Source organism: Entelurus aequoreus, linkage group LG17, assembly GCF_033978785.1.
Source record: "Entelurus aequoreus isolate RoL-2023_Sb linkage group LG17, RoL_Eaeq_v1.1, whole genome shotgun sequence".
Taxonomy (NCBI): Eukaryota; Metazoa; Chordata; class Actinopteri; order Syngnathiformes; family Syngnathidae; genus Entelurus; species Entelurus aequoreus.
This window is the reverse complement of record NC_084747.1, coordinates 20,264,780-20,290,375: the sequence shown is the minus strand read 5'-3', so window position 1 is coordinate 20,290,375 and position 25,596 is coordinate 20,264,780. Positions and strand designations below refer to the sequence as shown.

The 25,596-nt window shown below is 42.5% G+C and overlaps 2 protein-coding genes across 3 annotated transcripts in view; both read left to right on the top strand.

Annotated features, from left to right (window-relative positions):
• The window catches only part of LOC133632639 (solute carrier family 12 member 2-like), a 38,163-nt gene extending 21,809 nt beyond the window's left edge, over positions 1 to 16,354 (top strand). For both annotated transcript variants that reach the window (XM_062025183.1, XM_062025182.1), the window contains exons 10-25: positions 2,563 to 2,670; positions 2,857 to 2,980; positions 4,357 to 4,458; positions 4,521 to 4,676; positions 4,774 to 4,873; positions 6,363 to 6,474; positions 6,540 to 6,680; positions 6,757 to 6,863; positions 6,946 to 7,025; positions 9,155 to 9,295; positions 9,363 to 9,476; positions 9,555 to 9,666; positions 12,570 to 12,656; positions 15,559 to 15,694; positions 15,766 to 15,833; positions 15,904 to 16,354. In XM_062025183.1, coding sequence (XP_061881167.1) covers positions 2,563 to 2,670; positions 2,857 to 2,980; positions 4,357 to 4,458; positions 4,521 to 4,676; positions 4,774 to 4,873; positions 6,363 to 6,474; positions 6,540 to 6,680; positions 6,757 to 6,863; positions 6,946 to 7,025; positions 9,155 to 9,295; positions 9,363 to 9,476; positions 9,555 to 9,666; positions 12,570 to 12,656; positions 15,559 to 15,694; positions 15,766 to 15,833; positions 15,904 to 16,039 — 1,824 coding nt within the window. In that variant the 3' untranslated portion in view covers positions 16,040 to 16,354. The remainder of the gene's footprint in view (positions 1 to 2,562; positions 2,671 to 2,856; positions 2,981 to 4,356; positions 4,459 to 4,520; positions 4,677 to 4,773; positions 4,874 to 6,362; positions 6,475 to 6,539; positions 6,681 to 6,756; positions 6,864 to 6,945; positions 7,026 to 9,154; positions 9,296 to 9,362; positions 9,477 to 9,554; positions 9,667 to 12,569; positions 12,657 to 15,558; positions 15,695 to 15,765; positions 15,834 to 15,903) is intronic.
• A 7,166-nt stretch (positions 16,355 to 23,520) lies between these two features.
• Positions 23,521 to 25,596, top strand: part of nudt12 (nudix (nucleoside diphosphate linked moiety X)-type motif 12) — a 4,621-nt gene continuing 2,545 nt past the window's right edge. The window contains exons 1-7 of the mRNA XM_062024104.1: positions 23,521 to 23,637; positions 23,995 to 24,201; positions 24,267 to 24,549; positions 24,612 to 24,846; positions 24,904 to 25,071; positions 25,130 to 25,243; positions 25,302 to 25,501. Coding sequence (XP_061880088.1) covers positions 23,996 to 24,201; positions 24,267 to 24,549; positions 24,612 to 24,846; positions 24,904 to 25,071; positions 25,130 to 25,243; positions 25,302 to 25,501 — 1,206 coding nt within the window. The 5' untranslated portion in view covers positions 23,521 to 23,637; position 23,995. The remainder of the gene's footprint in view (positions 23,638 to 23,994; positions 24,202 to 24,266; positions 24,550 to 24,611; positions 24,847 to 24,903; positions 25,072 to 25,129; positions 25,244 to 25,301; positions 25,502 to 25,596) is intronic.

Genomic DNA, 25,596 nt, shown 5'->3' with positions numbered 1-25,596 from the left:
AGGACCTGTGTGTGTGTGTTCTTGTATTTCTATGTTCTTGAGACAATATGAGGACCTGTGTGTGTGTGTGTTCTTGTATTTCTATCTTCTTGAGACAATATGAGGACATGTGTGTGTGTGTTCTTGTATTTCTATCTTCTTGAGACAATATGAGGACCTGTGTGTGTGTGTTCTTGTATTTCTACCCTTCTTGAGACAATATGAGGACCTGTGTGTGTGTGTGTGTGTTCTTGTATTTCTACCCTTCTTGGGACAATATGAGGACCTGTGTGTGTGTGTGTTCTTGTATTTCTACCCTTCTTGAGACAATATGAGGACCTGTGTGTGTGTGTTCTTGTATTTCTGTCTTCTTGAGACAATATGAGGACCTGTGTGTGTGTGTTCTTGTATTTCTACCCTTCTTGAGACAATATGAGGACCTGTGTGTGTGTGTGTGTTCTTGTATTTCTACTCTTCTTGAGACAATATGAGGACCTGTGTGTGTGTTCTTGTATTTCTACCTTCTTGAGACAATATGAGGACCTGTGTGTGTGTGTTTTTGTATTTATGTCTTCTTGAGACAATATGAGGACCTGTGTGTGTGTGTGTTCTTGTATTTCTACCCTTCTTGAGACAATATGAGGACCTGTGTGTGTGTGTGTGTGTGTTCTTGTATTTCTACTCTTCTTGAGACAATATGAGGACCTGTGAGTGTGTGTTCTTGTATTTCTATCTTCTTGAGACAATATGAGGACCTGTGTGTGTGTGTTCTTGTATTTATATCTTCTTGAGACAATGAGGACCTGTGTGTGTGTGTTCTTGTATTTCTACCCTTCTTGAGACAATATGAGGACCTGTGTGTGTGTGTGTGTGTTCTTGTATTTCTACCCTTCTTGAGACAATATGAAGACCTGTGTGTGTGTGTTCTTGTATTTCTACCCTTCTTGAGACAATATGAGGACCTGTGTGTGTGTGTGTGTGTTCTTGTATTTCTACCCTTCTTGAGACAATATGAGGACCTGTGTGTGTGTGTTCTTGTATTTCTATCTTCTTGAGACAATATGAGGACCTGTGTGTGTGTGTTCTTGTATTTCTACCCTTCTTGAGACAATATGAGGACCTGTGTGTGTGTGTGTGTGTGTTCTTGTATTTCTACCCTTCTTGAGACAATATGAGGACCTGTGTGTGTGTTCTTGTATTTCTACCCTTCTTGAGACAATATGAGGACCTGTGTGTGTGTGTGTGTTCTTGTATTTCTACCCTTCTTGAGACAATATGAGGACCTGTGTGTGTGTGTGTGTTCTTGTATTTATTTTCTTCTTGAGACATAAACAAGGAAAAATACCTTCCATATGAGGACTGGTGTGTGTGTGTGTGTTCTTGTATTTCTACCATTCTTGAAACATCAACAAGGAAAAGTACCTTCCATATGAGGACTGGTGTGTGTGTGTGTTCTTGTATTGCTACCCTTCTTGAGACAATATGGGACGGCGTGGCGAAGTTGGTAGAGTGACTGTGCCAGCAATCGGAGTGTTGCTGGTTACTGGGGTTCAATTCCCACCTTCTACCTTCCTAGTCACGTCCGTTGTGTCCTTGGGCAAGACACTTCACCCTTGCTCCTGATGGCTGCTGGTTAGCGCCTTGCATGGCAGCTCCCGCCATCAGTGTGTGAATGTGTGTGTGAATGTGTGAATGTGGAAATACTGTCAAAGCGCTTTGAGTACCTTGAAGGTAGAAAAGCGCTATACAAGTATAATCCATTTATCATTTATTTTTCATTTACCTGTGTGTGTGTGTGTTCTTGTATTGCTACCCTTCTTGAGACATCAACAATGAAAAGTACCTTGCATGTGAAGACCCGTGTGTGTGTGTGTGTGTGTTCTTGTATTTCTACTCTTCTTGAGACATCAACAAGGAAAAATACCTTCCATATGTCGAGTGGTGTGTGTGTGTGTTCTTGTATTTCTACCCTTCTTGAGACATCAACAAGGAAAAGTACCATCCACATGAGGACCTGTGTGTGTGTGTGTGTGTGTGTGTGTGTGTGTGTGTGTGTGTGTGTGTGTGTGTGTGTGTGTGTGTGTGTGTGTGTGTGTGTGTGTGTGTGTGTGTGTGTGTGTGCGTAGGGACAATGATGATTGTTGTTGTGAGTCACAAGCTTCTTGCAGCTAGCATCCAATGAATGAACACATTGATGATGCGCGCGCGCACGCACACACACACACACACACACACACACACACACACACACACACACACACACACACACACACACACACACACACACACGTCACAGTGGCTTAAAGAAAATGAAACAAAGAGCGCCATCTGCTGGACCATCGCGGTCACGGCACCACTTATTTCCATTGCCATCCCTTCACATTGGCTACAAGTGGTGCCGTGACCACGATGGTCCAGCAGATGGAGCGCTGTGCGAGTAGACTGTAACCGTCTAATGCTTTTGAGTTTGATGGAGGTAATGATGGCAGCAAGTTCCTCAAGTGTGTGTGTGTGTGTGTGTGTGTGTGTGTGTGTGTGTGTGTGTGTGTGTGTGTGTGTGTGTGTGTGTGTGTGTGTGTGCAGGTGATGAGTTTGGTGTCAGCTTTCGGTCCTCTCATCACAGCAGGGATCTTTTCGGCCACCCTGTCGTCAGCTTTGGCGTCGCTGGTCAGCGCTCCTAAAGTCTTCCAGGTACCAAAAGCCAACAAAAAAAATCATCAATAATCAATAAGCATGACTGATTCATGTGTGTGTGTGTGTGTGTGTGTGTGTGTGTGTGTGTGTGTGTGTGTGTGTGTGTGTGTGTGTGTGTGTGTGTGTGTGTGTGTGTGTGTGTGTGTGTGTGTGTGTGTGTGTGTGTGTGTGTGTGTTCTTCAGGCTCTGTGTAAGGACAACATCTACCCGGGTCTCGGCGTCTTCGCCAAAGGTTACGGCAAAAACAACGAGCCCCTGCGTGGTTATGTGCTAACCTTCTGCATCGGATTGGCCTTCATCCTCATCGGTAGCACACAAATATCTCCTCTAACATTATTTACGTCTCCTCTAACATTCTTTACATCTCCTCTAACATTCTTTACATCTCCTCAAACATTCTTTACATCCCTAACATTATTTACATCTCCTCTAACATTCTTTACATCTCCTCAAACATTATTTACATCTCCTCTAACATTCTTTACAACTCTAACATTATTTACATCTCCTCTAACATTCTTTACATCTCCTCTAACATTCTTTACATCTCTAACATTATTTACATCTCCTCTAACATTATTTACATCTCCTCTAACATTATTTACATCTCCTCTAACATTCTTTACACCTCCTCTAACATTATTTACATCTCCTCTAACATTATTTACATCTCTAACATTATTTACATCTTTAACATTCTTTACATCTCCTCTAACATTCTTTACATCTCCTCTAAAATTCTTTACATCTCCTCAAACATTATTTACATCTCCTCTTACATTCTTTACATGTCCTCAAACATTATTTACATCTCCTCTTACATTCTTTACATGTCCTCAAACATTCCTTACATCTCCTCTAACATTATTTACATCTCCTCAAACATTCCTTACATCTCCTCAAACATTTGTTCCATTTCCTTAAACATTATTTACATCTCCTCAAACATTATTTACATCTCCTCTAACATTCTTTACATCTCCTCTAACATTTATTACATCTCCTTTAACATTCTTTACATCTCCTCAAACATATCTTACATCCCCTCTAACATTCTTTACATCTCTAACATGTATTACATCTCTAACATTTGTTACATCACCTTTAACATTCTTTACATCTACTCTAACATCAGACATCTCCTCTAACATTCCTTACATCTCCTCTAACATTCTTTACATCTCCTCTAACATTTATTACATCTCCTTTAACATTCTTTACATCTCCTCAAACATATCTTACATCCCCTCTAACATTCTTTACATCTCTAACATGTATTACATCTCTAACATTTGTTACATCACCTTTAACATTCTTTACATCTACTCTAACATCAGACATCTCCTCTAACATTCTTTACATCTCCTCTAACATTCCTTACATCTCCTCTAACATTTTTTACATCTCCTCAAACATCAAACATCTCCTCAAACATTCCTTACATCTCCTCAAACATTCCTTACATCTCCTCTAACATTCTTTACATCTCCTCTAACATTCCTTACATCTCCTCTAACATTTTTTACATCTCCTCAAACATCAAACATCTCCTCAAACATTCCTTACATCTCCTCAAACATTCCTTACATCTCCTCAAACATTCTTTACATCTCCTCTAACATCAGACATCTCCTCAAACATTCCTTACATCTCCTTGTTCTTCTTCTGTCTTCCTCCTCTCAGCCGAGTTGAACATCATCGCTCCCATCATCTCCAACTTCTTCCTGGCGTCTTACGCCCTCATCAACTTCTCCGTCTTCCACGCTTCCTTGGCCAACTCTCCAGGTGAGCGCGCTCGCTCGCTCGCCGTCTGGCGTGTCCCGTTCCAATGCTCTCCACACCCACAGGGTGGCGCCCCAGCTTCAAGTACTACAACATGTGGGTGTCGCTGGCGGGGGCCATCCTGTGCTGTGTGGTGATGTTCGTCATCAACTGGTGGGCGGCACTCGTCACGCTGCTCATCGTCCTGGCGCTCTACATCTACGTCAGCTACAAGAAACCTGGTGAGGCCCAAACATTTGCTGGCTCCAGATCTGTGCCCTGTGCTTCACTTTCTCAACACCTTTTCTGCGTGTGTGTGTGTGTGTGTGTGTGTTGTAGACGTCAACTGGGGCTCGTCCACTCAGGCTCTGATCTACAACCAGGCTCTGACCCAATGTCTCAACCTGACTGGTGTGGAGGACCATGTCAAGAACTTCAGGTTGGGCTGTGCAAGCCACTAGGCATCACTAGTGGATCTCAGAGTGCTTCCTGTCACATTATAGATCCCTGAATACATAACAAGTCGATCTTAGTGTCTTCTAGTTCTTCAGTTTCAAACAGACATCAATAGTGGATCTCAGAGTGTTTCCTGTCACATTTTACATCCTTTCAGACATAACAAGTTGATCTTAGAGTGTCTCCTAGCTCTTCAGTTTCAGACAGACATCCATAGTGGATCTCAGAGTGGTTCCTGTCACATTATAGATCCCTGCAGACATAACGAGTTGATTGTAGTGTGTCAACTAGTTCTTCAGTTTCATACAGACATCAATAGTGGATCTCAGAGTGTTTCCTGTCACATTTTACATCCTTTCAGACATAAGTTGATCTTGGAGTGTCTCCTCGCTCTTCAGTTTCATACAGACATCAATAGTGGATCTCAGAGTGGTTCCTGTCACATTATAGATCCCTGCAGACATAGCGAGTCGATTGTAGTGTGTCAACTAGTTCTTCAGTTTCATACAGACATCAATAGTGGATCTCAGAGTGTTTCCTGTCACATTTTAGATCCTTTCAGACATAAGTTGATCTTAGAGTGTCTCCTGGCTCTTCAGTTTCAGACAGACATCAATAGTGGACCTCGGAGTGTTTCCTGTCACATTTTAGATCCTTTCAGACATAAGTTGATCTTAGAGTGTCATTAGCTCTTCAGTTTCAGACAGACATCCATAGTGGATCTCAGAGTGTTTCCCGTCACATTATAGATCCATGCAGACATAACGAGTAGATCTCAGTGTGTCTTCTAGTTCTTCAGTTTCATACAGACATCAATAGTGGATTTCAGAGTGTTTCCTTTCACATTATAGATCCCTGCTGACATAACGAGTCGATCTTGGTGTGTCAACCAGTTCTTCAGTTTCATACAGACATCAATAGTGGATCTCAGAGTGTTTCCCGTCACATTATAGATCCATGCAGACATAGCGAGTCGATCTCAGTGTGTCTTCTCGTTCTTCAGTTTCATACAGACATCAATAGTGGATCTTAGAGTGTTTCCTTTCACATTATAGATCCCTGCAGACATAACGAGTCGATCTTAGTGTGTAAACCAGTTCTTCAGTTTAATACAGACATCAATAGTGGATCTCAGACTGTTTCCCATCACATTATAGATCCATGCAGACCTAACGAGTCGATTTCAGTGTGTCAACTAGTTCTTCAGTTTCATACAGACATCAATAGTGGATCTTAGGCTTTTACTTAGCTCATTATAGCTCCATGCAGACATAACTAGTCAATCATAGTGTGTCTTCCAGTTCTTCAGTTTCATCCAGACATTAATAGTGGATCTCAGAGTGTTTGCAGCCACATTATCGATCATTTCAGACATATTTGATCCCCTGGTAGTGATCCATGCAGGCATCATTAGCCGATCCCAGAGCGTCTCCTGGTCTTAATGTCTCTATGGACTTATTTCGTGTTTGCAGGCCTCAGTGTTTGGTTCTGACCGGGTACCCAAACTCTCGACCCGCTCTTCTCCAGCTGGTCCATTCCTTCACCAAGAACGTGGGCCTGATGGTCTGCGGACACGTCCGGATCGTACGTACGACTCGCCGGCTGTGTCGGGGTCACCTGACACCCCTGACCCGTGCGTGTGCGTGCAGGTGCGTCGCCGCCCCAACGTGAGGGAGGCGTCCCAGGAACACGCTCGCTGCCAACGCTGGCTCAACAAAAAGCGCATCAAGGCGTTCTACGCTCCCGTCTTCTCCGACTCTCTGAGACACGGCGTGCAGTTCCTCCTGCAGGTGGCGCTGGTGACTCTCCGTGTGTGTCATATCGTGCCAACGCGCGCGTGTGTGTGTGTGTGTGTGTCCTCCTCAGTCTGTGGGTCTGGGCCGCCTAAAGCCCAACACGCTGGTTCTGGGCTTCAAGAGCAACTGGATGGATGGAGACATGAACGACGTGGAGACGTACATCAACACCCTCCAGTAGGACCTGTTGCTCCTTCCCCCTGGTCGCCGCCTGACAGGCTGAGAACCTGCTCCTGAATTGTTGCTGTTGTTTCCTCAGCGACGCCTTCGACCTGCAGTTTGGAATGGTGATCCTGCGCCTTCGGGACGGTCTGGACGTCTCCCACATCCAAGACCAAGGTCAGAGGGATGTGGTTTTCATTGGGACGCTAAAACACCTTGTGATAATCACGCTGTAGTTCCACCTTCCTTAAAAAGTGACTTCATTGAAAACGGCGGCTGGTTAGTTAGTATCCCTTTAGTTGCATTGTCCGATGCTGATATCGGAAATCAATATTGGATTGTATCGACTAATGTTATCTCCCTTGAACACATCGTTGTGCACCTAGTCTGCCAGAGTATAAGATGATGTAGCAGGAGGGATCCGCGTTGGAACTTGTATCAAGTGTGTCCCGATCCAATTTTGATATTGGTTTGATATCATTAAAAAAAAAAGGGTGATGATACTGCGATTGCATGTAAAATGTGTGATATCATGTGCGATATGAGCAGTCCTGCAGCGTGTTTACTTGTGCTAAGTCGGACAGTTAACATCTAAATGTCCTCCAATAGGCAAATCATTTCTTCTATTTTAATAAAAAGGTAAACATGCTAGGCTGGGAGCTAAGTAGGGGATGTGGCTCCTCCTCTACCTCTCTATAGGGAGGCTGTGGCTCCTCAGTTCCCTCTTTAAATAAGGGAAGGGGGTAGTGGCTCCTTCGTTTCACCTTTAAATGAGGGGGCTCTGGTTCCTCTTTTCCTTTTTAAATGGGGGGAAGTTACTCCTCCGTTTCCTTTTTAAATGGGGGGGAAGTGACTCCTCTGTTTCCTCTCTAAATGGGGCGGGGGCTGTGGCTCTACAGTTTCCTCTCTAAATACGGCAGGGGGCTGTGGCCCCTCAGTTTCATCTTTAAGTGGGGGGCTGTGGTTCCTCCGTTGCCTCTTTAAATGAAGGGCTTTGACTCCTCCGTTTCCTCTTTAAATGGGGCAGGTGTGGGGGCTGTGGCTCCTTTAACACTCTAATTGGGGCAAGGGGCTGTGGCTCCTCAGTTTCCTCTTTAAATGGGGGGCTTTGGCCCCTCAATTTCCTTTTTAAATAGAAGGGCTGTAGCTGTTTCCTCTCTAAATGGGGCTGGGGCTGTGGCTCCTCCGTTTCCGCTTTAAATGGGGGGTCTGTGGCTCCTCCGTTTCTTCTTACAATGGGGGGCTGTGACTCCTCTGTTTCCTCTTTAAATGGGGGGCTTTGGCTCCTCTGTTTCTTCTTTAAGGGGGCTGTGGCTCCTCCATTTCCTCTTTAAATGGGGGCTGTGGCTCCTCCATTTCCTCTGTGGCTCAGGGCGAAAACATCCCTCACAGACGTCGGCAGGACACAAAAAAGGCAAACGAAAAGTTCCTTTTTGGTCCGACAAATGAGACATTGTCCTGCACCTGCACACCATCTGAGGCTCTCATCAGTCGCCACGCTGACATTAAAGATGGCGTCACCGTACCGTACATCAGAGAGTAGCAGAAGCAACACCACACGTCATGACTAAATAATCACAGCAGTAACACCTTAAATAGGAACAGCTGCCCGAACGCATGAAATCCTGTGCAACTCATGAAAAGAACAAATCAAAAGTGCGGGAGATAATTATTAGCCTCGTCGCGTGTGTGTGTGATTATAGACTATCATTGCAAAAAACGTTCTAAAACAGAAATACACTTTTTTCATTGTTTAATTTGCACAGTTGTCAATGACATGTGTGAATGCAAGTTAGACAAGTTAGACACATGTTTTGAAATAGAATTATTATTGTTTCATGGTCTAATTTTCACAATTGGTCATGACACATGTGCGTGCAATCAGTTACAAATATGGTCAAATAATACAAAATGACCTTTTTTCTGTCACAGTAACAATCAGTGCACAATAAAACCGCACATGTGAACAAGTATCAAATCATCATAGTTGCATATTACTTATGCACAAAGCTCCGGTAACAAACGTGTCTGCATTGTTCAACTTACCGCGTCGTAAGCTTAACTTTGCGAATTATTGAGACCGCGACCATTACCACTCCACTTCAACTTAAAGACGGTTAATAATAAATAGGTTTGTGTCTCTGTTTGACTCGTTTCACCGGGAAATAATAAAAGTACCGTCTGTACATTTCCTGTTGATATCGCATCAGATCAACACCTTTATCTGCGCTCCAACATCCGTATGGGAAGTTCCAAATGCTAGGACCTGAGGAGTCCACTTTGTCGTCCATTTTGTGTCCTTGCAGACGAGTTGCTGTGGTCACAAGAGAAGCCTCCCGTCAGCAGTAAGGACCCCGTGGTGTCAGTCAATCTGGCCAAAGACTCGGACTCGGACTCTTGTCCTTCCAAGACCACCAGCGCCCAGAGCAGCCCGCTCATCATCCGAGGTAGGTCCAACGGTCGTATCGTTATTCTTTTGGCAACAAAAGCGGTAAATACTTTTCTCCGTCGCAGACGGAAAACCGGCGCTGAGTCTAAGCGAGCAGCGCCTGCTAGAGTCCAGTCAGCAGTTCAAGAAGAAACAAGGCAAAGGAACCGTCGACGTGTGGTGGCTTTTTGACGACGGAGGTTTGGTTTTTTAAAACGAGCAAGCGGGGGGGAAAAAACACACCTGAGAAGAGTGAATTAAGCAGGTTTGACCCGCAGGTTTGACGCTGCTGGTTCCTTACCTGCTGACCAACCGGAGCAAATGGGCTGACTGCAGGATTCGGGTCTTTATCGGCGGGAAGATCAACCGCATCGACCACGACCGACGCATGTGAGTCACGCCAACGCCTGAAGGCAACACACAATAGAGAAGTAGTTAGAACCTTTATTTAACCAGATAAGAAAACCCATTGAGATCAAGATCTCTTTCACAAGGGTGACCTGGCCAAGAGGTCAACAGCACATGTCACAGAGCAGTTTCAAAATAAATACATTAAGACATACATTTTAAAATACATAAGAGAACTGTAAAACAACAGAGATTTACATCTTTAAAAACACAGGCACTGTGCAAACGTCTCTCGCTGTTTGTCCCTCAGGACAGAACGGAAGGCTCCAAATGGAAGTAGTTCTGTAAGTTTCAGTTTCGTCTGCAATTCATTCCATGCCATAGGGGCAGCAATGCCAAAAGCTCTTTTGCCAAATTCAGTCCGTACATGAGGAACAGTTAAAACATACAAATTGTTAGAACGTAACGCATAAGAGCTGCTTTTTCTTTGTAACAGAGTACACAAGTATGGAGGTATTAAACCTAAAAGAGCCTTATAAATTAAAGTCAGCCAATGTGTGTATCTGCGTGCACTCAATGAAGATAAGTCTGACTTCATATACAGTTGACAATGGTGGGTGAGACTACGACAGCCAGTAACAAATCTTAGTGCTGAATGAAAAACAGTGTCCAAGGACTGGAGGCATTTAGATGAAGCACTAAAATAAAGCACGTCTCCATAATCAATTACAGGCAAGATAGTTGCTGTCACCAATTTCTTTCTGACTTTAAGAGAGAAGCAGTTTTTATTTCTAAAAAGAAACCAAGCTTTACCCTAAGCTTAGAGACCAAGTTGTTAATATGGGCTTTAAATGAAAGCTCCTGATCAAGAGTAAAACCCAAGTACTTGTAATTTAAGACCTGCTCTATAGGGTTTCCATTTGATGTTACAATATTTGGAATATTTTCCAGTAGCACCCTTGAATGAGAGAAAACCATTAGCTTGCTTTTATCTGTATTTAAAACCAATTTAAGATCAAATAAGCGAGCCTGGATGACATCAAAAGCAGCTTGTAAAAACTCAAAAGCCTGAGTGATGGAGGTTGAACAGCAATAAATAATGGTGTCGTCTGCATAAAAATGGTACATTGCATTTGACAAATTATTACAAAGATTATTTATGTAGATAGAAAATAAAATGGGCCCCAGCACTGAGCCTTGTGGAACGCCTTTGGTAATGTCCAGTAATGAAGAGGTGGTCCCAGCCACCTGTACACATTGTGTTCTGCTGGAGAGATAGTCTGTGAACCAAGCAGCTGCATTTTTAGATAATCCAACGTGATGAAGGGCTTGAATTAACAGACTGTGGTCTACTGTGTCAAATGCTTTTGACAAATCAATAAATAGGGCGACACAATATTTCTTGCCGTCTACAGCCTCGCCAGTTGCTAGCTTACTGTGTGTGTGAGACATCAACAAGGAAAAGTACTGTCCATACGAGGACCGGTGAACAAGTTAGGACCGAAATCATGGTCCCAATACGGAAAACCATTGCATCTAATAGAAAATGTCTCATTTGCACCCCTGGTGGTGAAATCTATCAAAATGAGGGTGGTCCCAAAAAGGAGGGATTTTTCAAATTGATTTTGTGTCGGTTTTAAAAGTGCTCCCCCTCTGGCCAACATATGAAATAACAAGTGTGTGTAAGAAATTGAAATGCACTCCCTTTGGCAAAAATTAAGAAAAATAAATAATACAACAAATATGTACTGTATATAGACACATACTGTAATGACTTGAAGTAAATAATGAAGATTAAAAACCAATTACAAACAAAACATTAAAAAAATTAAAAATAAATTAACTAAAAGCTTATTTTTTTATATTTAAATTAACAAAAAAATGTATATATATGTATGGTCTGGAAGACACGACGTCCACAGTTTCCAAAAACAATTTGAAATGTGGACTCGTCAGACCACAGAACACTTTTCCACTTTGCATCAGTATATCTTAGATGAGCATAGGCCCAGCGAAGCCGGCTGCGTTTCTGGGTGTTGTTGATAAATGGCTTTGGCTTTGCATAGTAGAGTTTTAACTTGCACTTACAGATGTAGCGACCAACTGTAGTTACTGACAGTGGTTTTCTGAAGTGTTCCTGAGCCCATGTGGTGATATCCTTTACACACTGATGTCGCTTTTTGATGCAGTACCACCTGAGGGATCCAAGGTCTGTAATATCATGGCTTACGTGCAGTGATTTCTACAGATTCTCTGAACCTTTTGATGATATTACAGACTGTAGATGGTGAAATCCTTAAATTCCTTGCAATAGCTCGTTGAGAAATGTTGTTCTTAAACTGTTGGACAATTTGCTCAGGCATTTGTTGACAAAGTGGTGACCCTCGCCCCATCCTTGTTTGTGAATGACTGAGCATTTCATGGAAGCTGCTTTTATACCCAATCATGGCACCCACCTGTTTCCCAATTAGCCTGTTCACCTGTGGGATGTTCCAAATACGTGTTTGAAAAGCATTCCTCAACTTTCTCAGTCTTTTTTGCCACTTGTGCCAGCTTTTTTTAAACATGTTGCCGGCATCAAATTCCAAATGAGCTTATATGAACAAAAAATAAAGTTTGTCTGTATGAACATTAAATATCTTGTCTTTGCAGTCTATTCAATTGAATATAAGTAATATAAGTAAATATAAGTAAAAACCAATTACAAAAAAATAAAATAAAATAACTAAAAGCTTACCTTTTTTATATATGCATAGCATATATACAGTATATTATTAATGTTGTAAATACAAATCTTTATATATCTAGAAAGGGTGGTCCTAAAGAGGTAGGCATTTTTTAGAGGTCTCAAGAAGGTAAAAAATACAAGGAACGTGTGTGTGTATGTATGTGTGTGTGTGTGTGTGTGTGTGTGTGTGTGTGTGTGTGTGTGTGTGTGTGTACAGGATGGCGACGCTGCTCAGCAGATTCCGTATCGACTTCTCTGACATCAACGTGCTGGGAGACATCAACACCAAGCCCAAAAAGCACAAGTAAATACAAATTCACCGCCTTTAATAGATCAGGTGCCGCCTGTTCTCGTCGCTCATTAAACACATTATGACGGCACTATCTGTGAACGCGGCTCATCGTTGCATTCCCGTACGACTCTGCTTCCGAACACGACTGGTCGGCCAGAGCACAAGAAGACTTAGCAGCAGGGATCAGTGTTGCCAGATTGACAGCTTTGTTGCTATATTTGGGGAGTATTCAGACCCCTTAAGGCAACTGGCAACAAATCCAGCGACTTTTTGGAGACCAAAAAGGCACCACCTCCTCTTTTCGACGAAAACAAATTATGTCTAAAATTGCACGCCCATGCGTTATGGCCAATTATGCAAATTAGACATAAAGTGAATATATTTGTATTTTTGCAAATATTCGTAAATATTGTCCATAATTTCACGCACATGCGTCATGGCCAAGTAGGCAAATTAGACACTAAATTAATATATTTGTATTTTTGAACATATTTATAATTATTGTCCATAATTGCACGCACATGCGTCATGGACCATTTTCCTAATTAGATGATAAAAAAATATATATCTTGCTATTTTTAAAACGTGTTTAAATTATTGTCTATAATGGCACGTGCATGCTTCACAGCCAATTTTGCTAATTAAATGACAAAAAAAGTTTTTTTCTAATTATTCTCTAAAATCGCATGGACATGCGTCATGGCCAATCATGCAAATTAATCAATGAAACAAGATCATTTATATTTTTTAAACTTATTTATAATCATTGTCCATAATTGCATGCACATGCGTCATGGCCAATGATGCTAATTAGACAAAGAAAAAATGCTATTTATATTTTACAACGTTTTCCAATTATTCTCTAAAATGGCACACACATGGGTCATGGCCAATTACGCAAATTAAAGGAGTAAAAAATATATTTGTATTTCTGAAAATTTTTTAAATTACGGTCCATAATTGCATGCACATACGTCATGGCCAATTATGCAAATTAGACACAGGAGTGAATATATTTGTATTTTTTAATATATTTATAATTATTGTCTATAATTGCGTAATGGCCAATAACGCAAATTAAAGGAGTAAAAAATATATTTGTATTTCTGAAAAAATTTATAATTACGGTCCATAATTGCACGCACATGCATTATGGACAATTATGCAAATTAGACATCAAATGTATATATTTGTATTTTTGAACATATTTATAATTATTGTCCAAAATTGCACGCAAATGCGTCAAGGCCAATTTTGCTAATTCGACGATGAAAAAAAATAAATTATATTTTAGAAAAGTTTTCAAATTATTCACTAAAATTGCACCCACATGCGTCATGGCCAATTATGCAAATTAGACTAAGGAATGAATGTATTTGTATTTTTTAACATATTTATAACTATTGTCTATAATTGCACGCACATGCGTCATGGCCAATTATGCAAATTAGACAAAGGAGTGAATTTATTTGTATTTTTTGACATATTTATAACTATTGTCCATAATTGCATGCACATGCGTCATGGACATTTTCCTAATTACACGATTAAAAAAATATATTTATATTTTCAAAAAGTTTTTCTAACTATTCTTATGCAAATTAGACTAAAGGAATGAATATATTTGTATTTTTGAACATATTTATAATTGTTGTCCATAATTGCACGCAAATGCGTCAAGGCCAATTTTGCTAATTCGACGATGAAAAAAATAAAAATTATATTTTAGAAAAGTTGTCTAATTATTCGCAAAAATTGCACCCACATGGGTCATGGCCAATTATAGCAAATTAGACTGAGGAATTAATATATTTTTATTTTTTAACATATTTATAACTATTGTCTATAATTGCACGCACATGCATCATGGCCAATTATGCAAATTAGACAAAGGAGTGAATTTATTTGTATTTTTGGACATATTTATAACTATTGTCCATAATTGCATGCACATGCGTCATGGACATGTTCCTAATTACACGATTAAAAAAATATATTTATATTTTCAAAAAGTTTTTCTAACTATTTTTATGCAAATTAGACTAAAGGAATGAATATATTTGTATTTTTGAACATATTTATAATTGTTGTCCATAATTGCACGCAAATGCGTCAAGGCCAATTTTGCTAATTCGACGATGAAAAAAATAAAAATTATATTTTAGAAAAGTTGTCTAATTATTCGCAAAAATTGCACCCACATGTGTCATGGCCAATTATAGCAAATTAGACTAAGGAATTAATATATTTTTATTTTTTAACATATTTATAACTATTGTCTATAATTGCACGCACATGCATCATGGCCAATTATGCAAATTAGACAAAGGAGTGAATTTATTTGTATTTTTGGACATATTTATAACTATTGTCCACAATTGCATGCACATGCGTCATGGACAATTTTCCTAATTAGACGATTAAAAAAATATATTTATTCTAATTATTCTTATGCAAATTAGACTAAAGGAATGAATATATTTGTATTTTTGAACCTATTTATAATTGTTGTCCATAAATGCATGCACTTACGTCGTGGCCAATTTTGCTAATTAAACGATAACATTTTTTTTCTTTCTAATTATTCTCTAAAATTGCACGAACATGCGTCATGGCCAATTATGCAAATGAATCAATGAAACAGAACTTATTCATAATAATTGTCCATAATTGCACGCACATGCGTCATGGCCAATTATGCATATTAGACAATGGATTGAATATATTTGTGTTTTTGAACATGTTTATAATTATTGCACGCATATTTCGCAAATTAGAAAATGACATAGCTCGCTCTGACCCACTGCCACAAATAGATTGTCGTCCCGTGGGCAACACGGAGTGTGTGTGTGTGTGTGTGTGTGTGTGTGTGTGTGTGTGTGTGTGTGTGTGTGTGTGTGTGTGTGTGTGTCAGTAAGCTGATGTTCAAGGTGCTGATGGAGCCCTACAGGCTGAAGGAGGACGACATGGATCAGGACGAGGCCGAGCGGCTGAAGGCCCAGCAGCCTTGGAGGATCACAGACAACGAGCTGGAGCTCTACAAGGCCAAGGTCCGCCCCCTCCTCCTCATCCCCGCCCACCGCCCTTTTTAACGCCCGCCCCCTTTCTCCTCCCTTTTCAGACCAACCGCCAGATAAGACTGAACGAGCTGCTGAAGGAACACTCGGGCGAGGCCAAGCTCATCGTCATGTGAGCACACTAAACCTACATTTCAGTCTCCACGCGGTGAGGGGGGTGTACCTAATGAAGTGTCTTGCAGGACGATGCCCCTGGCGAGGAAGGGCGCCGTGTCTAGCGCCCTCTACATGTGCTGGTTGGAAACGCTGTCCAAGGATCTCCCGCCGCTGCTGCTGGTCCGGGGAAACCACCAGAGTGTTCTCACCTTCTACTCCTAACACACAAACACAAACACAAGCCTTGTTTACTTAGCTAGCGAGCTAGCATGTGTGCATGAAGGCTACATGACAAAAACAAGCTAAGTAATGAAGTAATTGTTTGTCACAACAAACATTCCAATCAAAGCCTTTTTGTTTTGTGTTCCTGCCGGGAAAAGTTATTATTACGTTCCGTCGCTAACTCGCTCACTAGCATGTTTTATTAGCCCGCCATTTTGTTGTGTGGATGTCAAGACAGAATGCGTTTTGGAATTATGCAGTGTTGTTTTTCAAACTAGTTCGCATGTTTGGTAACACAATTTCAATAAAATATGAAGTGTGTCCGAGTTTTCTTTATTACACGCACATTTTTAAGATTAACTAGATGAGGTAATTCCATACTTGCCAACCTTGAAATCTCTGAATTCGGGAGATGGGGGACGGGGCGGGGGGGGTTAGCAGGAAGTGTATATTGTAGCGTCCCGGAAGAGTTAGTGTTGCAAGGGGTTCTGGGTATTTGTTCTGTTGTGTTTATGTTGTGTTACGGTGCAGATGTTCTCCCGAAATGTGTTTGTCATTCTTGTTTGGTGGCCACCCTCAGTGTGACCTGTATGGCTGTTGACCAAGTATGCCTTGCATTCACTTGCGTGTGTGACTGGGCCGGCACGCAAAGGCCGTGCCTTTAAGGCGCGCCCCTAGTAATGTGGTCTTAGTGGTAATCGGGAGAAATTCGGGAGAATGGTTGCCCCGGGAGATTTTCGAGAGGGGCACTGAAATTCGGGAGTCTCCCGGGAAAATCGGGAGGGTTGGCAAGCAACGTTCCCTCTAAGGTGCGCGCCTGTGCAATTGCGCACTGCTCAAGCGTCCTCTGCGCACGGCAAATCTATGCCACGCACAAAATCAAATAAAAAAATAAGCGCATAACAATTTTCGACACACGGACACGACAGAGAAAACTGTTTTTGTCATCATTGTTCAAATATTGTAACGTCTGTCGAGGCGCTTTGAGGACATGAATTCCATTCATTACTTTGCTGAGCAAAACTCTTGTCGGCCATAAACACATCACCAAAACATTAGTAAAATAAATTATATCTAGCAAAAGTGGTCATTTTCTGCAGTACAAACCAGACCAAAAGCAACTTTGTTATATCAACAGCAGCCGCTCGCTCTTTCTCACTTCCGCCAACACATGCACATATGGCACTTAGCCAGTGATGCGTTCACAGCCACACAAAAAGTCGGACAACTCCAACACCACACATAAAATGTCATTCCAGGTCGTTACACTATGATTTACCAATCAAATGTGTGCTTATTAGGAATCTTAATTTATAAATATTAATCATGAAATGCTGTTCGTATATTAAATAAATACTAATAAAAATATATTTTTTACAAACAGGAAGTTGCAGGAATGTACACATGATCCCCTGCTTACATCTCATTGTGCAACATGTGAATGTTTTAATGGGAACTAAATGCAATGTCTGAAAGGGGTACAATTTATTTCCAAAGCAGGACCTCCACCCAGACAAACAATACAAGTACACAGTTCATGAAAAACAATATTTTTTGTTATTGTCATTGTAAGTGGGCCTAAACACTTATGTTACAAATGGAAATGACTGCTGTCATTTGATTATAATAATAAGAGAATGTTGTCTGTCTATCTGTGTTGGCCCTGCGATGAGGTGGGGACTTGTCCAGGGTGTACCCCGCCTTCCGCCCGAATGCAGCTGAAATAGGCTCCAGCAACCCAGAAAGGGACAAGCAGTAGAAAATGGATGGATGGATGGAGAGTGAACTTGTTATTTAGTCAGGTTTGGGACAGGTGTGCTGCTGGTGTAGCCACAGTGTGCACGTCTGATGTTGCTCACATGGGCTCCACTGAATGAAAAAAACTAGAGGGAACATTGTTGGCAAGTATGGGTAATTCCTGAAGGAATTGCTTGTGAATGCCTCAAAGCTGAAGTTGAAGTGAAATGCTGACAGAATGTAGTATGACCGTAAGAATGGTTTGAATGTTGGAATGGTTTGAATGGTGAAGAGCTTGAATTTCCAGGAAAACCGGAATTTGGTCTGGAACTTGGGGAAGTGTTAGTTTGAAAGTCCAGGATGAGTGGAATGTGTTAATGTTGGAATGGGTTGAATAGGTTGAAAAATGTAGGAATTGTGCAACTTGGAAAAATGTCCCATTCAATGGGAACTTCCTGGAAATGTGGCAATTTTGGGAAAAGCGGGATCTTTTTGAAAATGATTAGGAGCATGAGTTGGTTGGTGTTGGAATTGTTTAAATCGCTCAAGAAATGTTGAGATAGGAACAGTTTTTTAATTGAGAAATTGTATTACGGAATTCCCTCCAATGGGCTCACCACTCCTGGGAGGGGCCATAGAGGTCGGGTGCAGTGTGAGCTAGGTGGCAGCCGAAGGCAGGGCACTTGGCGGTCCGATCCTCGGGTCCATAAGCTAGCTCTTGGGACGTGGAATGTCACCTCGCTGGTGGGGAAGGAGCATGAGCTAGTGCGCGAGGTGGAGAAGTTCCGGCTGGATATAGTCGGACTCACTTCGACGCACAGCAAGGGCTCTGGAACCAGTTCTCTCGAGAGGGGCTGGACTCTCTTCCACTCTGCCGTTGCACGCATTGAGAGGCGACGGGCTGGGGTAGCAATTCTTGTTGCACCCCGGCTCAAAGCCTGCACGTTGGAGTTCAACCCAGTGGACGAGAGGGTAGCTTCCCCCCGCCTTCGGGTGGGGGGGACGGGTCCTGACTGCAGATCAGAGTACCCACCCTTTTTGGATACACTCAAGAGAGTACTGGAAAGTGCTCCCCAGGGTGAGTCCCTTGTCCTACTGGGGGACTTCAACGCTCACGTTGGCAACAACAGTGAAACCTGGAGAGGCGTGATTGGGAAGAATGGCCCCCCGGATCTGAACCCGAGTGGTGTTTTGTTATTGGACTAGTGTTTCCCCCAGAAAATGTGTTAGTTAAGGTGGTGGGAGAAGGTGTCGCCCGAGATAGGCGGCAGGACAGGGAAGGGGGCGGGTGGGGGTAAGGAACAGTGTAACTCGGCCTGTCGCCACCTCATCGCTGCCACCACAGCCTGGGGGGGGGCAATAGACTACAGACTCTGATTACATTGAACACATTGTTTATTAAAAAATAACCAAATAATATCTTATAATAAATAAAAATATTAGAGAAATAAAGAAGCCTACAGTTTTTGGTTGTGTTTTCCGCTCCTTTTGCAGAATGGCGACATACGATATACATCTCAATATTTTTTCCGTAAAGTATAAACAAAACAGTTCTAGTTACCTGAGATACTAAGTATGTCATTAATAGTAAGTCAATATTTTGACTTAGTAATTTGGTGTTAGTTTGTCTAAATTGTCAGACGATCGCTTCTCTGATGTCTCCATCATGTCCAGAAGTCTCTTCTTTATCTGGACGTCTTCTTCTACTGCATTCAGCAACTTTTGTCTCCATTGGAAGTTTTCGTTTTAGTAGTGCTTGTGGCTGTTGAGTTTTGCCTAGTGAAAAAAAAAAATCATTTTTATAAGGATTTCTACAAAATTACATTCAATAATCATGAATACATTATTTGGGATAAACCCACTTTAGCACAGGTGTAAGATAGTGACATGTTATTTTAAACATGTCAAATGGCCCTCAACAACGTCGGGAAACAATGTGTGTCAATAGAGTACTTCAAGGTATTTTAATTTTGACAGAAAAAAACAAACATTTAATGCAACTGCAGTTTTATTTAAATGGGGATAGCAGGTCCATTCTGTGTGTCATACTTTATCATTTCGCGATATTGCCATATTTTTGCTGAAAGGATTTAGTAGAGAACGACGACGATAAAGGTCGCAACTTTTGGTCGCTGATAAAAAAAAAGCCTTGCCTATACCGGAAGTAGCGTGACGTCACCGGAGGAAGGACTCCTCACATTTCCCATTGTTTACAATGCAACGATTACCCCATTAATTTGAGCGAGGGTGAAAGATTTGTGGATGAGGAAAGTGAGAGTGAAGGACTACAGTGCAGTGCAGGACGTATCTTTTTTCGCTCTGACCGTAACTTAGGTACAAGGGTTCATCGGATTCCACACTTTCTCCTTTTTCTATTGTGGATCACGGATTTGTATTTTAAACCACCTCGGATACTATATCCTCTTGAAAATGAGAGTCAAGAACGTGAAATGGACATTCACAGTGACTTTTATCTCCACGACAATACATCGGCGAAGCTCTTTAGCTACTGAGCTAACGTGATAGCATCGGGCTCAAATGCAGATAGAAACAAAATAAATAAATCCCTGACTGAAAGGATAGACAGAAGATGAACAATACTATTAAACCATGGACATGTAAATACACGGTTAATAATTCCCAGCTTGGCGAAGCTTAACAATGCTGTTGCTAACAACGCCATTGAAGCTAACTTAGCAACGGGACCTCACAGAGCTATAATGAAAACATTAGCGCTCCACCTACGCCAGCCCTCATCTGCTCATCAACACCCGTGCTCACCTGCGTTCCAGCGATCGACGGAAGGACGAAGGACTTCACCCGATCATCCGTGCAGTCGGCGGCTAGCGTTGGCTAGCGCGTCTGCTATCCAAGTCAAAGTCCTCCTGGTTGTGTTGCTGCAGCCAGCCGCTAATACACCGATCCCACCTACAACTTTCTTCTTTGCAGTCTTCATTTTTCATTAAACAAATTGCAAAAGATTCACCAACACAGATGTCCAGAATACTGTGGAATTTTGAGATGAAAACAGAGCTTTTTTGTATTGGATTCAATGGGGTACCAATACTTCCGTTTCAACGATTGACGTCACGCGCATACGTCATCATACATAGACGTTTTCAACCGGAAGTTTAGCGGGAAATTTAAAATTGCACTTTATAAGTCAACCCGGCCGTATTGGCATGTGTTGCAATGTTAAGATTTCATCATTGATATATAAACTATCAGACTGCGTGGTCGGTAGTAGTGGCTTTCAGTAGGCCTTTAAATGAATATTATTTATTACAAGAAACTACTCAAAGCATTTTTAATACAACCCTATTTAAATACATCTAAAACAGCTGAACTTTAATATATGCTTGCCATCTTGACTTCTGATTCCAAAGCAATTATTTTTGTCACACTGTTGTCAAACAATGATAATATTAAAACAAATGGGCAAAATATGATTCCATATTGTTGAAAGTGGTCATCTCATATAAAAAAGTTTTGATGCCCCAGGTATACAACATCTTAACAATATTACTTCCTAGCAATGAAGTTAGCGCCCACATACCTGAAGTAGAGCTCTTCTCTCTTTCACCACAGAAGATTGTGGATTGCTCCTATTTGAATCTTGCTGCTCTTGTACATCATTCAGCATATCTTTGTCTGTGACCAGGCTGTCAAGGGTGAAAGGAGAACCTGAACTCCTGTGAGAGCTTGCGTCAATATCTGATGTTTCTATTCCAAATTGAATGGATGTAGTTGATGGAGAACCGCCCCAGATCTGCTCGCATAGTTGGAAGTACAGCAAAACAACTCTACCGTAACCACTTCTTCCACCTGCGTCGACTGATTCTCTGTACTTTCCACGAATCGCTTTCGGTTTAGTGCCGATAGTTGTTTTTGTGATGTCCTCTTTCCGATGAGGAAATTCCTCAGATGTCCCGCCAAGTCCGTACCGCTCCAAAATAGGGTAAGAATGTCACCATACTCGGACTGGCAAGTTTCCCAGTCAACACTTTGAGTTTTGTTAACTTTAAACTCCAAAACGATGCTTAAAAGTAGCTCTACTTCTCTGTCAGTCCACATATATAATTCTTTCTTGCCGTGACCCGCCATTTTTGCTATATGCCGCCTCCGGAAATGACGTTTTGGATGTTTCTTTTTGGATAAAATGGTTTTAAGTCCTCAGCTACAACGCCCGCAGTATTTTGGCATGCGGATGACACTCAGTGTATGCATTTGCTTGGGGACAGAGATAGTTTTTTAAATGCGCACGTGTGGCTGGAGATTTTGTTAAGACGTTAGTTTAGGCGGTGGCTTTTTGTTGTTAAGGTGGCCGCCTTAACAACAAAACGCTGCGGGAAACCCTGAAATTCATTAAGGAATGATCAAATAAATACATTACAAAATCATGAAATAATTAATTGAATCATGAACTAATGATATCAATAATAAAATATTAAATTAATTAAATTATTAAATAAATAAATGTACTTTTACTAAATGTACTTTACATTAAAAAATATACATGTATCTAATTCCAGTAATAATTGACACATTCAGGTAAACGTTTGAATATTTATTTATTTTGCCCCATTTGACTACCGAAGCACAACATTTTTTGTGGTCAAATAATATCAATTATTGATTTTATTATTTCATGATTTAATACATGCTTTAATTAATGACACATTGTTATTGATGTATTTAATTTTGACCCCTTTGGCTGCATTAATTTATTTTAACTGTCAAACTCAGCTAGTGGGATCTTAATACCTGATTGGTTACCTGCCACTTTCACTTGCAATGATTGGACTAATTCAGTGTTAGCTCCACCCACTAACTTTGGCTAAATTTGACAGATTGATTGATTGATTGAGACTTTTATTAGTAGATTGCACAGTACAGTGCATATTCCGTACAATTGACCACTAAATGGTAACACCCTAATAAGTTTTTCAACTTGTTTAAGTCGGGGCCCACATTAATCAATTCATGGTAGATAAAGTACATTAAGTGCTGACACTGATGTTAATGAAATAATCAAATTACTAAACCATTAAATAGTGAATTATTTAAATGATCAAATAAATGTACTTTTACATTTTAAAAAAATGACACATTAACATCCATCCATCCATTTTCTACCGCTTGTCCCTTTCAGGGTTGCAGGGGGGTTCTGGAGCCTATCTCAGCTCCATACGGGCATCATCGCAGGGCCAACACAGATAGACAACATTCACACAGTAGGGCCAATTTTAGTGTTGCCAATCCACCTATCCCCAAGTGCATTTATGTCTTTATTTCCAATTTAAGTAATTATTTAAATATTTATTGAACTGTGCCCCCTTTGACTCACTAATAACGAAAATAATTGGGACTTGTGAAGAATACGCGCTGTCACGCCAAATGTCTTCCCCCTACAAAAACCTTCCCCCCTCATTTACTTCCAGGGCTGCGTCCAATAAAATCGCAAAGTTGCCGGGGGTCCTTAACCGGCACGCGACTGTCCTGTTTCGCGCCTGTACAAAAAAACCCACCAAACATGCATTGCAGAACGATGCATTCAGGATCCCTCCTAAAATCCAGTGTCAGTGATAAACAGTATGACGCAAGCAAAATAAAAATAAACTATAACTTCAAACTACGTTTCAAAGTAACCTCTCGTCTTTTTTTTATCTGACTGTATATCATAAATCATACTTTTATGGCTTGTTGAAGTGAGATTGAAATTAACGGTGCTGACGAGCCGAGCCGCACTGAACGCCTCTCGTCCTGACGCCGTGAACCAATAGGGCGGACGTTGGACTTCTTTACCTTTTTTTACACCTTCTTTTAACTACTTAGACGGACACCACTCGGCTCGGATAAAGGTAACTTTGTCACGATGATCCAGAGATGTTTTTTAGATACAAGTCCTGCCTTGTTTGAATCACTTTGTTAGCTTTAAAGTGGTGACGGCTAGTTAGCTTAGCTTCCCTAAGAACGTGTAAATACTGTTTTAAAATGTCTGCTACAATGTTTAAATATAAACTATTTACACCTTAAAGCCTCGGTATGCTCGCTAGACAAACTCTTAATAAACGTTTGTGAACTCAAGTATTTACTTACCAAAACAACGGTTAGCATGGATTGACAGCTGTATGGACCAATCAGAGAGGACTACGTCATTACGCAATAATGGCGATATTGTTGACAGTGTCTATCATGATACCGTGTCCTCTCTCCAGGATGACGAGCTGGCAGCTGAGCGCCAAAGAGGAGATGGTGGAGAAGTTTCTGGACGCCGCATCCCGGGGAGACGCCGGCCAGGTGTCCTCGCTGCTTTCTCACGCCCCGTCGCTCCTCAACCAGGCAGGACACAGCGGCTGGACGGCGCTGATGCTCGCCGCTCGCAACGGCTATCGGCAAGTGGTGGAAGCGCTCTTATCGCACGGGTACGGACACTTCCCTCTTCCCCAAAGCGTCTGTCTTGTCACACGGTTGTTTTTGTGTGTCCAAGCTGCGACAAGTGGTCGGTGAACAGCTCGTCGCAGACCGCCTACGACATCGCCAGCTTCTGGGGCCACAAGCACATCGCCACGCTGCTGGGTGGGGCCGAGCGAGGCGCGGACCTCGCCCCGCGGGAGAACTACTTTGGCCGAGAGACGCTGGACCGCCTCAGCGCCAAGAGGACCGACGGCCCCTGGCTGGAGGCGAAAAAGACGCACCCCGGCTCCGTCTTTCTCCTGTTCTCGGACCTCAGTCCCATGGTCAGCGGCTCCCGGGAGGACGGCGCCGTGGAGGTCAGACATTTTTCTTCCAAGAGGCCGTCTTGCGGCCTCACCTTTGATATTCTCACCTGCAGCTGTGTCGCCTTCCCTACGACGCCGTCAAAGATCTTCTCCAGAAGGAGGACGTGCTGGTGGTGTTCCTGGGAGTAGACCGGAGCAAAGTGGCGCCCGGTGAGGACCCTCCCGCCTGGTTCGCCGTCAGCACGGATGAGGACGCCGCCGCGCTCCTCCAGCGGTGTCCGGGAAGGAAGTGCTCCTTCCCAAAGTCGGCCCGCAGGGACCTGCTGACGCTCAGCGAGGAGGACGCCGGTGAGGAATACACCGACTTCTCCTGAGCATGTGCAGATGACGCTTCTTCTCCGCCAGGCGTGCTCGCTCCGGCCCGATCGCTGCTGGCGTGGCACGGTCGGTATGGCTTCTGTGCCACCTGCGGGAGTGCCACCCAGGTGGAGGAGGGCGGGCACAAAAGGAGCTGCCGAAACGCCGCCTGCAAGAGCCTGCAGGGGGTGCACAACACCTGTTACCCCCGTGTTGGTACGGAGCTCCGCCCACTCCACAGTCCCCGCCCACCCCGACTGACCGTGTGTTTCAGACCCGGTGGTCATCATGCTGGTCGTGCATCCTGACGGGAACCAGTGTCTGCTGGGCCGGAAGAACGTCTTCCCGGAGGGAATGTTCTCCTGCTTGGCCGGATTCGTAGAACCTGGTAAGGACGCGCGCACGCTCCCAACAGCTACGTCACCTCATTGTGGGCGTCGCCACAGGCGAGACGCTGGAGGCGGCGGTGAGGCGGGAGGTGGAGGAGGAGAGCGGCGTGAAGGCGGGAGCGGTCCAGTACATGGCGTGCCAGCCCTGGCCCATGCCCTCGCAGCTCATGATCGGCTGCCTTGCCGTCGCCGTGACGACAGACATCACTGTGGACCACAACGAGATTGAGGACGCCCGATGGTTCCCACGGCAACAGGTACGTTCCGTAACACTGCTCAGAAGCTACTCCGCTTGAACGGAAGCTGCAAAAAACCGACGCACATTGAACGCATCAGACCTTGATCGTTTTAA